The 15400-nt window shown below is 40.7% G+C and overlaps 3 protein-coding genes across 3 annotated transcripts; 1 reads left to right on the plus strand and 2 right to left on the minus strand.

Annotated features, from left to right (window-relative positions):
- Nucleotides 1–1660: 1660 nt before the first annotated feature.
- Nucleotides 1661–5818, minus strand: r3hcc1l (R3H domain and coiled-coil containing 1-like). The gene is made up of 7 exons (XM_037261912.1): nucleotides 5729–5818; nucleotides 5011–5480; nucleotides 4480–4667; nucleotides 3976–4046; nucleotides 3373–3468; nucleotides 3149–3289; nucleotides 1661–2511 (listed from the first exon to the last, which is right to left on the minus strand). The coding sequence occupies exons 2-7, from the start codon at nucleotides 5443–5445 to the stop codon at nucleotides 2459–2461; spliced, it is 984 nt and encodes a 327-aa protein (XP_037117807.1). The 5' UTR covers nucleotides 5446–5480; nucleotides 5729–5818; the 3' UTR covers nucleotides 1661–2458.
- A 188-nt stretch (nucleotides 5819–6006) lies between these two features.
- crtac1a (cartilage acidic protein 1a) lies at nucleotides 6007–10042 on the plus strand. Its single transcript, XM_037261857.1, has 14 exons — nucleotides 6007–6125; nucleotides 6429–6634; nucleotides 6719–6915; nucleotides 7090–7226; nucleotides 7305–7461; nucleotides 7532–7666; nucleotides 7790–7926; nucleotides 8001–8137; nucleotides 8311–8393; nucleotides 8526–8626; nucleotides 8700–8868; nucleotides 8967–9112; nucleotides 9179–9218; nucleotides 9288–10042. The coding sequence occupies exons 2-14, from the start codon at nucleotides 6438–6440 to the stop codon at nucleotides 9293–9295; spliced, it is 1644 nt and encodes a 547-aa protein (XP_037117752.1). The 5' UTR covers nucleotides 6007–6125; nucleotides 6429–6437; the 3' UTR covers nucleotides 9296–10042.
- golga7ba (golgin A7 family, member Ba) lies at nucleotides 10043–14247 on the minus strand. Its single transcript, XM_037261924.1, has 5 exons — nucleotides 14023–14247; nucleotides 11865–11990; nucleotides 11622–11774; nucleotides 11145–11246; nucleotides 10043–11058 (listed from the first exon to the last, which is right to left on the minus strand). The coding sequence occupies exons 1-5, from the start codon at nucleotides 14032–14034 to the stop codon at nucleotides 10975–10977; spliced, it is 477 nt and encodes a 158-aa protein (XP_037117819.1). The 5' UTR covers nucleotides 14035–14247; the 3' UTR covers nucleotides 10043–10974.
- Nucleotides 14248–15400: the final 1153 nt, after the last annotated feature.

A 15400-nucleotide genomic window follows, 5' to 3' on the forward strand; every position in this document is an offset into this window, starting at 1 on the left:
GAATCTGCTCAGCCAAATATTTTCTTTAAAATGGACATTTAAAGTGCATGATAATATTACGCAATCAGATCGCCACAGTGCTCAGACTCAAATGTTGCCTTTGGCCGTTAAAAACGACATCGTAAAAAGAGTGACTGCCATTGCCATCCTCTCTGAGGACATTTTCCAAGCACCTCTACTTCCACACATACATTAGGTATATTTCCCATGACTGCGGACTTTTAGATATGGGTCATCTTCAGTGAAATGACAACCATCATGGTTAGAGTGACATGGTTTTTAAAATACTATATCTTGAAAGTCAGAGTTCACTGAAATAGAGTAGAGGTGGGCACTACTTTTTGATAACACAGAAGAATTTTAATGGGAAGGAAAATCATTGTTAGTGGACTGCATAACACACTGAGGGCCAAGCTGGACCATCCATCAATTCCTGAGTGTTGGTTTATGACTACGTGTGAAGCGTCCAACTGGCCGCTTTGTGGCATATGCAAAGAACCAGCTTGTGACTCAGATTTTGGGTCGCACACGATGATGATTCAGCTGCAGGAGTGACCTAAGGGAAGGATACAGACGAGAGGGAGATCCACCACTTTGTTTTTGGGCCAATATAGGAAATTTGGTCTATATTCACTTTAATTCCACAGGGCAAGTAAATGTTGACAGAGGCCTTGAATGAACCACAAGAACATTTTGATGAATGGGGTATGAGCAATAAAGTTGCATACATTTTTATAATTAGGATTAGAATAATGGCAGACATGACACCTTCTATTTCAGGATAGATTTGCTGACCATATTCAATTTAGTTTGGGTCGTTTTAGTAGGAAAGCACAATTTCATAACTGGATGTTTGCAACATGAGAGTTAGACTGTATTGTCCGAGCTTTGTGCACATGTGTATTCAAACCCACGTGGACAAAACTCCAGAAAATTTAGTCCACGTGCCACAAAACCATCCACTATCAACATTCTTGCTGCTGCATCAAATCATCAGTTAAGAATTATGCTTGTCCTTCTTGACTTTTACCTTTCTGTGCTTTGATTTCTTCTACGCCTGCATCTGTGTATAACTTCTAAATTAATTTTCCTTATGGTCTGAGCAAGAACTGATCATGCAAAAGGCAATGCATTCAAAAATATATACCCACAAATCTACTATTTGTTCTCCATTCAGCCCATAAATTTCAAAACCGTCAGATCAGCTGAAATAAATGGCAGCATACCATGTGTCCAGTCTTATATTTAGCTGTTGTGCCGTCTCATCCAGCAGACTGCACTTAGCTTACATAAATTGTTTTTCTCCTTTGCTTTGGGAACAACAGAGTGCTGAGAAGACAAAAAGTGATTGTGCAAGAGTTGAGTTGTTGTGAAACAACACTAAGTGGACGATGTGTCATTTACACTCTGCGGGAGAGCAGAATGCATTCAATCATAAACGTGAGGGTGAGCGCTCAGGCGCTACTGATTGATGAGTCCATTGGAAAACTGTGCCACGTGGCGAGCTGGAGATAAAGAACTTGATATCAAATACATCTGAAATGAAACTTTGGTTGAGTTCTTTTTTCAATGTTTGTCCTCATGTCCTTTACTTTTCATGGACAAACACAATCCTAGACTCCATTTTGTTCACCTGCTACTAAATCAGTGTTTCATGAAATAAAAAGCAGGCATGATTTTTATTCCCATGAGTATATTTCCACAAATCAGTCGGATACAGAATCCTCAGTTCATATAATCGTGTGGCAGAAAAACATTCACCTCAAGTGACTCCCAAGAGTCAATGGGAGGTTCCTCATACAAGTGATTATGTGCATGACATGCTACCATTGCTCCTTCATTTTAAACTAAAAAATATACCGTAGAGCATTTATACCACGACGAGGTTTGAGAAAAGACATATTACAGTATTAATACTACTGTACACTACGGAACAATGACACCGATACCCTGAATTGAACAGTGATGAGCACTACTTGTATACACACAAGAAATCTGACATTATTTTAAAAAGTAATACATTTACTGCAACTCAATTTATAGAAACAATACAACGTTTAGCCACTTTTGAAAATCATTTCTTTACAACTGTACTTGTCTGACATGACAATAAAGGATTAAACCATTATGTGCCAGTGTGGATGGATCATCTAAATTGCAAGTGCATGGGACAAAACCTTTCATCTTACAGTTGGACAATAAAAATGGATGAAACGCATTGTTGCCTATAGCTTTCGGTGAATTAATGAATCTTTGAAAAACTAGACGACTTGAGCACAGGCAAATGTTGAGGTAAGTTAAACCTCAGCCTGCGTTTAAAAATAAAAAAAAAAAACATGATGAGTTTACAAACTTGAGTGATGTAACACTGCACACTTGGATAATGGTGCGACTTCATGTCTCCAGGCGTGGCTTGAAAGGAGTCAAGCGAATCAAAGTGGAGGACTTTTCGCTCCAATTACTTTCCCTCCCAAGCATCTTCCCTCTGTTTGGCTGCCAGACGCTTTTGTTCTGAAGGATGAATCAACAGAGATAATTAGATTTATGTATAGCAAAAGACATGCCACTCTGACATGATTGTTGAAGCCAAAGCTGCATGGCTGATTTTGCCACACGTAGATTTGAGCAAGAGCATGTTCTGACTGTGGACACGTGGCAGAAAGGCTGGGGACAAAATGTTCAGGACATGATGCACTTGTGCACTGGCTCCTTAAGAGCACAGGAGGCCATCCATACTAAGGACAAAGGAGGCTGTTTTTGCCTTCCTGGCTGGCAGTTCAGTGGACAGCCACTTGTGGTTTATTGTGCCTATATACTTATGTTCCCGCTGTGAAGGGAAAGGCTGCTGCACTGATTATAGACTTGCTTTGAGCCACACAGCAGTGGACAGAGAGCAACTTCATTTTGCCACAAGATGTAACGCCAATTTGCACTTGATTTGCTAAGTGGGGGAAGAGCTCCCACTTGTGGTAAAAGCATGCTGATGCATGATGCAAACACTAAATTGGTCCAGCAAGGCTTTTAGGGAAATTGCTGCCCTCTGGTGGTCAGTATGTCCTTACACCCGAAAAATCAGCGACTAAGTGAAACGGTGAATGCTGAGCTGCGATTATACGAGTATCCACTATACTCCGTTTTTTGTATGTACCTCTGGCCTCCTGGAGCTTCCTCTTCTCTGCCTCCCGCTGCTCCTTTGTTACGTTGCTTTTCACACCGAGGGCACCAACCACAAGCCTGCGAGCCAGAGCTGCACTGGTCTGAGGCCTCTCCTTACCAGAAATGGGGGACTCTGAAGATGGAAGAAAGAAATGTGTCTTCCATGACAGAAGAAAAAAAAAAAACAACGCAAGTCATAAAGTATGGTAAATATACCAGAGAAGCTGCGAGCCGCGGCCTTTGTCTCCGGAGTGGATTTGGAGAGTGGCCGCACCTTCATCAGTGGATTTTTGGATCTTAATGCTTCACGAGCTATTTAAAAAAAGCAAATAAAAGAAATAAAAAAAACAACAACAACAATATTTAACACTATTTAAAATTCAAAATGGTGTGGGGGTATGAAAATAGTAAAATATTATTTAAGCAATGCCTAATTATTACTCAAAGATAACTGAACTTCTGTGCATTTACTGTATAGTAAAAGTAGCTATATTACTGGAGGCATGGCTGTGTTCTGAATTAACAAATCCCCATTTGTCATCTCTAAAAAACTTTTGTTTTTCAATTAAGTTGTACAAGTTAAAGGTGGAAAAAAAAGTTGTGAAATTATTTATCTAAGTTAAGATCAGCGGATGTTGTTAATAATTAGCGACTGTAGAAGCCGTTTGAGACTTTTCTATGATTAAGGGCTGTATAATGAAAATTTGACTTTGATTTGACTTTTTCTTTCAAGCAAAAAAATTACATTTTAACAACGATGTGTAGAATTTCTATATCCTCTCTAAGTGGTTTGCTCTCAACCACTAGTGCGTCACTTACCTGAAGATGGGTTTGAAAAGATACCTAGAGCGTGGGTATCGTCAACCCATTTGATATCGAATCCTCTCTGTCTGAAAAGACATTGAATAAAGCGTGTGAAAGAAAAAAAAGCCATTGTTAAAAAAGAAAAAACATACTTCAAGTCAATATCTGATCCATAGCACTGTTAGTCAGCCTCATTTTATTAAGTCCAAGAATAATATATGTATTTTTTGGTCTATCAGGATGAGCTTCACTGATTGCTAATATAATGCTCAGTTATGAATCCCTGTGTCGCAAGAGTCTCAGGGATATGTTTAATATTAAACTACCTTACATGCTGCACCAGTGAGAAGTTCAACTGGATGACATTGCCATAAAAGCTCTCAGTTTGATGCATTTCAATCGTGCTAATGCTTTGTCTGAATTGGGGACAAACATTTGATGCACCACTTTACATTATATCATGCAAGTGTAGCTGATGTTGAGAGGACAGCGAGTGTAAATGATGTGAAATTTACATACTGGTATCCCTGAAATAACTTGAAAAGATCCTCGGTTTTACACTCTGGAGCAATATCGTAGATCTCGATGACATGAGAGAGGTCTTCGTCACTCTCGTCCATGACGTCATCATCAAACCGCTGCATGTTGTCGTAATCAAATCTGGCCTCTTGGATTGACGACTTCTTGCGACCTTCACTCAAAGATAGCTGGAGAAAAGAAGAAAAAGGAATGACGGCAACTGGATAGCAGAATGAAATTAATATTTAAATGTCCTTTGAGATCCTGAACTATTCACAATGTGCTGACCTTAATGGATATTGAGACATGGGGAAAGCTAAACTGTCAAAAAACTGTGAGAAAAGCTAGCTGAACTTTAGAAATCCGGAAAAGGTTATAAAAGTTATCAACAGATGAGAAAATGAAAGAGTGGAACATTTCTGTTTTTGTTTATACTAACTCACATGTAAAATTATAAACATGTCCTTTTTCTATAAACAGGGGGTTGAACACATCACAGTTGACTTATTTGATTGCATTGATTTTACCAACCTCTTCAAGCAGTCGCTGATTGAGAAAATCTCCATCATCGTTAAATAAGGTGTCCCAACTGTCCTCTTGTTCCTTTTCGTCATGATGGGATGCATTGGTTACATGAGAAGACTCAAGCTGTCCATTGGACATCTCTGCACCCTGTAGCCGCTCAACCTCTCCGTGAGCAGTCTGCAGCTCAGCTCTATCCATTTCAACAGGCGCTTGCTCATCTCCTGTTCCCCCTGCCTTGTCTTTCTTGTTTTTGGCGTTCTTTCGAGCCTTGTCCGTGTAGCGAGGCCTGGGTCTTGGTTTTACATCTCCCTCTATGTGAGGTTTGTCTTTCGATGCGTTGAGTCGTTTCTTTGGCATTTGAGGAGCCTGGCTTGGCTTCTTGGACTGAGACGTTGTCGGTGCGTCTGAAGCACCGTCGTTCTTTGGTAGTTCCGTTTCCATTGTAGTTTTGACAGTGTAACTGGAACTAAACGACACTGATGGGTGAGGGTTAACAAAAACACAATCAATATAAAATATTGATTCATTTATCGTGTGAAAAAAAAACGGAACATGGCTACCATAATCGCTGTGAGCTAAGGTACAACTAGCTAAACATAGCAAGCTACTTTTCCCATTCATCGAGGTTACAACGAAAAGAACATGGATACAATTTCACCAGATAAATATTCTGATCTACACTTGATATTTTAATGCAGGGAGCTGAAAAGTGTCATTAACCTACCTGTATTTTGGTTAGCGTCAGATTTTGTCGCAGGATTGACGCAGGCAGTGTTCAGAACGTGAAGGATTGTGGGAAATATAGTTTCCGCAACCTGTTATGAAACGCGGAGTGGTTTAGAAGAAAATCTGTTTTCTTGTAATTATTTTCAAAGAAACATGTACTGTGCTGCAATTAACCATCGTGATCAGTAATAAACTATTTTTCCTGACAATTTCCATTATGTATCTTACTCGTCAGCCATTGGACAACATGCTGAAATTTGATTGGCTAATTACGCTTTATACGTAGCAATGTTTCGTAAAGCTTGTGCAATGCAGTTACGTAGCTCACAGCATCTTCGCTCCTGCAGAAGCTGAGCTGTCTCTGTTTCATTTCTACTTACGGATAAAACAGTCAGGTAAGGCACAAGACCGTGTGTCTTTTTTTGTTTTGTTTTTATTTTACTCAATGCACGAGGCTCCATAACATGAAGATTCTTTAGGTATCTCACAAAAATAGTCATCCAAAGATGTTGCAACAAGAATCTGAACAAAACATGCAGGTCGATGATTGGTGGGCAGTACTGTACCCACACTTCAATCGTCCTAATCCATTACTATGGCCAGCGTGAGCATGCATTGTGATTTTTTTTTTCTTCCAACATGCTCAAGTAAAAAATACTGTTATGTATTTTGTATCAAATTTAATCATGTGTCACCAGAATCCAGAAATGCGGGCTGCAGGATTGTTGGTCCTCCTGTTTGGACTCTGGGAGCAGTCCCACTCTCAAAACAGCGAACCAATGTTTCAGGAAGTTACACAGACCATCCTTCCTACCGACAGGCTGCATAATCCAACACAGCTCAATTATGGGATGGCAGTAACTGACGTGGACGGTGATGGCGATCTCGAAGTTGTGGTGGCCGGGTGAGTGAAAGGGGTTTGAAACTGAAAAGATGACTAGTGTGTTCGTGTCTGGATTGTTCCGTTTTTTTTTCCTCCTACCTTCAGATACAACGGGCCTAACCTGGTGTTGAAATATGACCGCACTCAGAATAAGATGGTAAACATTGCTATTGATGACAGTACCTCACCTTACTACGCTCTGAGGGATGTAGGTGGGAATGCTATTGGGGTCACAGCCTGTGATGTGGACGGAGATGGACGGGAGGAAATCTATTTCCTCAACACAAATAATGCCTACTCTGGTAATTGTTAATCACCAATCATCTATTTTCTTTGGTGCCTATCCTTATTATAGGGTTGCAAGTGAGCCTATTCCAGCTAACGTTTGAGAAGGGGGGACACACACAGTTCTGAATGAAATTTTTTTTTTCAGCGTGGAGAAAATTAGATTAAATGACCATTGTCTATCATTACAGGACGAGCCACTTACTTCGACAAGCTCTTCAAGTTTCGTAATGGTCGCTTTGAAGATCTGCTCAGTGATGAGCTCAATGTGCGTCGTGGTGTTGCTAGCCGCATGGCAGGACGTTCTGTGGCATGCGTTGACAGAAAGGTTAGTGACCCTTCACATCCCGATTTTCCTCCTGTTCTTATATTTCAAACTGTCTCTGCCTCTTGCATTTTTCTTCAGGGAACAGGCCGCTACTCAATCTATGTGGCAAACTATGCCAGCGGCAACGTCGGACCCCACGCTCTGTTAGAGATGGACGTGGCTGCCAGTGATGTGGCGAATGGCGTTATTGCCTTGTCTGACGTCGCCGTCACAGCCGGAGTCAACAAGCTCACTGGTCTTAAAATCCAATTTTGAGCTTGGCAGTGTGTGAGGGGCTTTTGATTCACAGTGGCATTTTGTTGCAGGTGGACGTGGAGTTGTGGTTGGACCCATCCTCAGTGATACAAAATCTGATGTTTTCTGTGACAATGAAGGAGGGCCCAACTTCCTATTCAAAAACAATGGGGATGGGACTTTTGTTGACGTCGCCAGCCAGGCAGGTAAGAATGACGGAAATCGGGGTGGCCTCTGAGTGAAAAGTTTACAGAGTGGATATGTTTTATCATAGAAAAAAAATTGATGAATGAATTCTATTTTAACTCCGTGTTGATTGACCCTTAAAGGTGTGGCAGACCAAAGACAACATGGTCGAGGAGTAGCACTGGCTGATTTTAATGGCGATGGAAAGACCGACATTGTCTATGGCAACTGGAACGGCCCTCACAGGCTTTACCTGCAGGGAAGCAACTCTAATTTCAGGGTGAGTAAGGAGTGCAGCGCAGCAAAATAATCGGAGAAGTCTGAAAAGCACTGAGCCAAATATCCTCCTTGCAGAATATCGCCACGACAGAATTTGAATCTCCCTCTCCGATTCGCACAGTTATAGCTGCTGACTTTGACAACGACAGGAATCTTGAAGTGTTTTTCAACAATATTGCCTACAGAGGCAATGCCCCCAACAGGATCTTTAGGTGAGTCCAAAATGAAAAAAATAAATAAATAAAAGCATCCAATTTATTACATCGACGAAGTTGTTACTCTTATCAATAATATCCAATTGCTGCCCTAATTGACAAATATATTTATATTGTGTGAAACTGAAGAAGGTGAAACTCAAGTTCTACATTTCTGTGTGTGTTTGCAGGGTGTCAAGAAGAGCTATCGCTGACCCTTTAATCCAAGAGCTCAATGTGGGAGATGCTGCAGAGCCTCAAGGCAGAGGAACAGGTCAGAACAAATATCCACATATTTGCCCCAATTAGCTTTCTGTCTGATTAGATGAGTTTTCCCATGCAGCAGGTGTTCCTCACAAATACAGCGAGGTTGTGCACTGAAATTTCTTTGCCTTTTTGTCATCAGGCGGCACTGTGACCGATGTGGATGGAGACGGGCAGCTGGACCTTCTGCTGGCACACGGTGAAAGCGCAGCCCAACCAATTTCTGTCTTCAAAGTCACACAGGTGTACAAGCGTTTTGCTTCTGATCCAACTCATCTGGTCCGCTATTATCCTAACCTGTCGCCACGGTTATCAGGGCTCAACCAATAAATGGCTTCGAGTTATCCCTCGCACCCAGTTTGGCTCATATGCGCGAGGTGCTAAGGTGACCGTCTTCACCAAAAAGAGTGGAGCCCATATGCGCATCATTGACGGAGGTTCCGGGTACCTGTGCGAGATGGAACCCGTTGCTCACTTTGGTTTAGGTAACTATGCTGTAACATGGCCCATTTTCATTTTGTCAACTACTGAACCATAAAAGGATTCAGAGCTGCAGTCTATAATCTTATTTTAACTTTTTTAGGAAACGATGATGTGTCTGTGCTGGAGGTCTCTTGGCCTGACGGTAGCGTCATCACACGTGTCCTTCAAGCTGGTGAAATGAAGTCAGTGGTGGAAGTAGCATATCCCGCTAACACAGAAATGTCCACGCTTGGCAATGACACAGAGGTACGCATTGTAGTTCTCAATTTACTTTCTTTCTTTAAAATGTAATAAATGTGCTTTGTTTTTCAGTGTGGTGAAGGTTTTACTGTGAAGAATGGCCGCTGTGCAGGTAAATCTTTTTTCCCCCAGTTAGATAATTAGGTTTTCCTTTAATTTTCTTTTTTTTATGTTTCAACAGGCATCTGAGGATATTTTCCAACTAACCCTATTTGCCTTGCCAACCCAAGTTTTTTCTTCTTTACCATGAGTTTGTTTTTTTCGATTTGTATTGCACTTGTAAATATGTCAAAATTTACAAAACATGATTAATAACATCTTGCTTCCTTTGTCATTTCAAACATCTGGGAAAAAAATGCTTACAATCAACCTGTTGGGTCATTTGCTGCTCGAATGAATACTCATTACAGTTCGTCAACATACATATGTCAGGCTTACCACTTGATGTTTTCCTCCTCTCCTGTTTTTCCTACCTTCCATCTCAGCACCAGCCTCACCTTTCAGCATTTCTAGCCCCAGGTTGAAGGCCTCAAATTTTCAAATGCTTTTATTACTGTTCTACTTGCAGACCTGAGAGACCTGTCGTCTTTAAGGCGGCAACAGTAAGATATGTTCGCAGGTCTGCATGTTTGATTGAGAAATTCTCAACACTTTTTAGCATGTTCTCTAGAACTCAATCAAAGTGTGTCAAAGTTTTACTGTCGTGAACAAGCTACATGAAGAGACTCATGTACACAAATGCCAAAATTATTTTGGTTTGGTATTGAGTTACCTGTTAATTCTATTCTCCATCCACTATATTCACTACTGTGATGGCATACACTTAAAAAAATATGTCCATGACGATAGAACAAGTCTTTATGTTCATTTGTACTTGCAGTTTATAAAAAGTGTCCCATTTGTTAAAAGAATAAAAATAAAAGTCAGTTGAATGCATTTGTGATTACATTGTATTTATTTGACAGCAGTCATAACACAATTAAGCTGCACCGAAGTTTGAGTCAGCACAAAATGTCACCGACATACTTGAGACATTTGCACGAATGATTCCTTTTTTGGCAAATATTTGTCTTTGGAGGTTTGGTCAGATATCAATTATGCATACTGTATATGTAATTCAACACATGACAGTGACGATTCAGGAAGACGATTTGACTTTGCCTCACATGCTCATTTTTTGCTACGTCCTTGCATAAATACAATTTTTGGAAGAGTTGATCAAAATCAGAGAAACTGGGGTTTTATTTGAAACCCCTGTGGATTTTATAAAATATAGGCTTGGTGTGCGGGAAATGGAAGACTTGCTACATTACATACATGATGAACGACATTCATCTGCTACAATACAATACGATATAGTGCCTTGATCTTCATCTGGATTGGTTTTGATCTATCATGTGGAGATCTGGGCAAGGTTAGGTGAAGCACATCCTTCTGTGATATGTTTATAAAAGCTATAAAATATTCAAAAGCCAGCGTTAGTGTGCCTGGATAGTTATAACAAGTGCAGGTGTACTTTCTCCATTTTGTACAATTGTGGTTTGAATACATCTACTCATATCCATCTTCTCACCAATGAAATGACACATCACTGATAAAATAAACATGTAAGGAATTCGATGTTCCCATCACATCAGAAATATAAAATATGATTTTGTTCATCGGGTGCATTGCAACAAATGACTCAAGTGCATATTTGGCATGTTGGCAATGCCTTATAACTAATGTAGTACAGCTGAGGAGAAATGTCTTTCTTCAGGAACATCTTGTGGATCTGTGAAGCGATGAAGGAACGGTTCAAATGCCCAAAAGTTGTTCTCCAGGGTGATGAGTGATCAGAGGGACATTGTTTTGCCAGAAGTGCTCAATCATCGAGCTGTGCTGCTGGACACAGAGCTGCTCCCCGAGCTGCAACCGCTGGAGCCTCTGTCTTCGTAGATGGAAATCTCAATCTGGACAAAGCCGTTAGGGACTGAGATCGTGTCGCAGGGGTATGTTTAGCAATGTTGCGGTTGTACATGGACATGGGTAAGGATACAACTCGCATTCCCCTCTCTATGGGATCAGTGATGAGCAGACCCCTCGGAGCATAGATCTTTTCATTCTGCTCCTGAATGTACTTGGAAATTTTCTTCAACACCTAACACACAAGCAGAGCACAAATGAATACAACTATGACTCACATAAGCTGTTGTTCGTGGAATAATTTTGAATGTGTGCTGAATTACCAAATACCCAAATGGTGAAAAGAAGAAAAAGAAGCGATTTTTCTTTACACTTTTTTTTCTTCACACCAACATTTAATGAGCTCTCCTTTGACCCTTTTATTGGTCTATAGTTGACAGGATTTTTTTGTACCTCAGATAAAAACACTAGGTGCTTGTAGTTCAATTTTCAAAGCTTTTCATCTGATACCATTGTGTGTCACACAAGAGGTAATCAAAAATGTTAATTAGAGTGGAGTGGAAAGTGTTTGTAATTATTGCATGCGAGTGGGGGAACAAACAACTTTCACCTTTTCATAGCGTGTCTCCATGCAGAGGAAGATAAGATATGCTGTGGCACAGGCCAGACAGCCTTCCAAGTAAGACTGCCCTCCGATCTTTTCTGCTTCTGCGTAGAAGTTGTTGAGGGTCTTCACAGTGTCCTCGAATAAAGTCCGCTCAATCTGAACATATGAGCGGGTCCATGAATTGCGATGCTGGCTGGAACACCAAATATTGCGCAACGCAAAAGGAAAGACAACTCATGTTCTCACCCTGCTCTCCAGCTCAGAAGGGAACTTGGTCTGGAATCTGCAAGTGGTTCCCTCACTGTAGTCCCTCTGGATGAAGACTTTGTTGGCCAGGGATGCACTGTGCCTCAACTCCTGTAAATTGTGGAACTAAGGAAAAGAGAGCATGAAAAGGGTCCATTCTATTTATTTTGCAATGATAGAAAATTACAAGTGCCAATGTGACAACAGTTAAAAACCACGGTGTGGTGACAGAAATTTTTGTTTTCGTAATCACTGGAAACACTTCCAACAAATAAATTTATGTAATTTTTAGTGTGTTTGCAATCTTTTAGTTAAACGATAACAAATAGATTATAATGAAAGGTGTATTTTTTGGCTGATTATATTGAAAATATAATACAATAGTGCTGGAACACAGTCATGTCCATAAAAATATTTTAAGGTGGTCAGTCATTCATTCATTAATTGTATCTACCACACTGCACAGCAGTAGTACACATTCTAGACAATGAGTATGTATATACCATATAATACTCCGCCTTGAGGGACAATGAAGGAGTGTTGTTTCTCGACATCTTTTAAACAGGTCCCTGGGGAAAGATGCCTCTACTACGCTCTCATTTCACCAGGTCAGTTGTACTGTGTGCAAATAGTAGCTGTTGTTTTGGTCTTGTAACGTGTAGGATGTTATAGGAGAGGTAGGCAGAGCGTGATGAGCTATTTGTGCTCTGCAAGCTGCTGGAGAGAAGCCCGTTTGATACACTATCCTTACCCATCACTTCTCTCTCTCTACTGTGAAGTCAGTGAGGTCATGCAAAATGTGCTGTCTTACTAAACAATGGTCAAATGATGCAGCAGTAATGTTAGAACATTAATGATTCCCAAGCAAGTGTGTTGTTGGAAATCATCAAGTCTGCCATGGAAAATAATACAATTTAATTCTATATTAATGTATATTTGTTCATCCATCTATGCCAGCAACATGTGACAGCCAAAATAATTAAATGCACTAGAAAGCAGAGGGTAGAGATGAACGATATATGTTTGTACTTTTCGGATCAATATTTTCAGATTTGGGATTGTATGCAAAAAATGATCACCAAAAATGCATTTTTGTTTTTTTCAGCACTATTATAGCACTGATTTAAATATGAATGAATTTACAATGCCGCTGGGGATCCCACCTTTACAAAAAACAACATTGGGTGGGACATTTTGTTTTATTTACCACCGCCTCCTTGTTAGTCAGTCAAGCCGCATATTAGATTGGCTACACTGAGTTCACATCACAGTCCGCGGTGTCAAATAGCTCAAGAGTAGACGTGAAGATTTTTGGTCCTAAATATTAAACCATTTTAATATTTAAGATTGTTTAACTCGATTTAAAGATAATCTGACAGGACAATCTTAAAATACAGTTTTGACATCCTTGAGGCAAAATAAAAAAATAAAAAACCAGCCTGATTTTCTTTATGTGTGTAAACCACCTCAGCAAGAAGATGCTGGATCAATGTTTACTGCGTGTGCATTTTGGCTTTCTTCCATTTGGATATTTCCTACTCTCATTATATCTGGTAGTACGTTTTTTTTTTCTGGTAATAGTCCATTGTTTACTCATTTCTCATTCGTCACTGTTTGTAATTGTAGTTGGTTTGTGACATTATTATTATGTGTTCCCCTGTGCCATGATCTTTTTTTTCTTGTGTAAAATATGTGCCTTTCATCGTACTCTATAGTCATCTAATCATCTCATAAAGAAAAGCAGTGGCAGTGTCATAGCCTCTGTCCGTGGTGCTGAACGAGCTATGTGCGTGTGTGTGTCTGTGCGTGTTTGTTTGCATCCACTCTTGGGACGCTGTCATCGGATTATTAGGGCGTCCAAACCCATACGAGCACAACTGCTTAACATTTAGGCGAGGGGTTCGTGTTTTTTTAATCCTACGTACAATATCTGCGCTCATTTAAACTGCCTGTTTAACACTGTTGGTAAGAGTAGAAAACATCGCATTGGGGTGGAACGAATGGGGAGGATGCCCTCGCGTGTCCTCATTCCACCGTCACCGCGCCTTGCTGGTTTCAACCGCGTCCAGTCCACGAGATCAGATTTTGTACACAAATAAGAGTGGCTATGATGATCATTTAAAAAAGCAGGATAAGGAGCGCATTGTGCCAGTCTTACCTCAGTCGCCATGTTGCTGTTCGAGTCCCGGCGTGCACTGATGACTGACACGGGACAGATTAAATGATGGGGGAGGGGCTAGTCAAGTAGGAGGACAGGATTTAGCTCTACATATATGCTTTTATTTATCTCGACATGAACTAATCCGAGTGACATCCAGGCATATAAACCTTTTTCTTATGTGTAACAGATCAGCTGTCAATGTGGTTGCCATCTTTTTTAAGAGGGGGAATGTGTTGGGGTTCACTACAGAATGAATGAATGAATGAATGAATGAATGAATGAATGAATGAATGAATGCATGAATGAACGAATGAATGAATGAATGAATGAATGAATGAATGCAAACACCTATGGGCAATTTTGAGTTCTCAATTCACCTACCGTGCATGTATTTGGACTGTGGGAAGAAAGACACAGCCACGGGGAGAACATGAGAACATGAATTGCCCCATTGCTTGTGGTTCAGGTTGTTTTTGTTTTTTGCCTTTCGTCCTGCGACTGTGTTTCTACAAGTTCTCTTTGTGAGGGGCAGCTGGGCACTGTGCCCCTTTGTTGCCATGGCAAAATAATAAAGAGCTACAGTGTAATTCTTAAATGTAGAACAAATAATTGTGTCCGAAACGAAGGAAGTAATTATCCTCTCGAAAGCGAGACGTAAATAATTTATAAACTGTTCAACATAAAAGGTAAAAACGAACAGCAATGACACAACACGACCAATAGGAGGCAACGTTTGATCAAATCGTTTTCCAGTCTGAGTGAAAAAGAACAAGTTAAAGGGGAAGAAGTCGACGAAGAAGAAAGGAGGACGAAAAGGGAGAAGAAAACATTGCCCCATCAGCCAGCTATCCAGATAAAATTGTGATTGTTACATTTCATCATGAATCACGTCGACTTTTTGTTGTGCGTGCGGTTTAGTAAATTGCCGATGGATGATCAGTTGGAAATCAAACGTTTGGGGCCGCACAGACCAGAAGACTTTGTACTGCTTCAGTATGGAGATATGGTGACCCGTACCTTCAAAAAAGACTGGTTTGAAAAAAAGAAATGGCTAACCGCTAGCACGAGCAAAGGTGCGCTCTTCTGTTTCCCCTGTCTACTTTTTGGCGGCTTGGACTCCGTTTGGGCATCCATGGGCTTTAAAGACATTAAACATCTGTCGGAAAGAACGGCCAAGCACGAAAGCTCCTCGTCTCACCTGAGATGTGCCATGAAGTTGGGTTTACTTGGGCTGCCCGCCGTACGGTCGTACCTCAATGACGCCGATCGCCTAGCCACCGAAGAGCACAACAGACTAACCGAAGAGAACCGCTATGTTCTGGACAGACTGATTACATGCGTCAAACTTTGTGGCAAGTGCGAAATGGATCTGCAC

Source organism: Syngnathus acus, chromosome 1 (assembly GCF_901709675.1).
Source record: "Syngnathus acus chromosome 1, fSynAcu1.2, whole genome shotgun sequence".
NCBI lineage: Eukaryota > Metazoa > Chordata > Actinopteri > Syngnathiformes > Syngnathidae > Syngnathus > Syngnathus acus.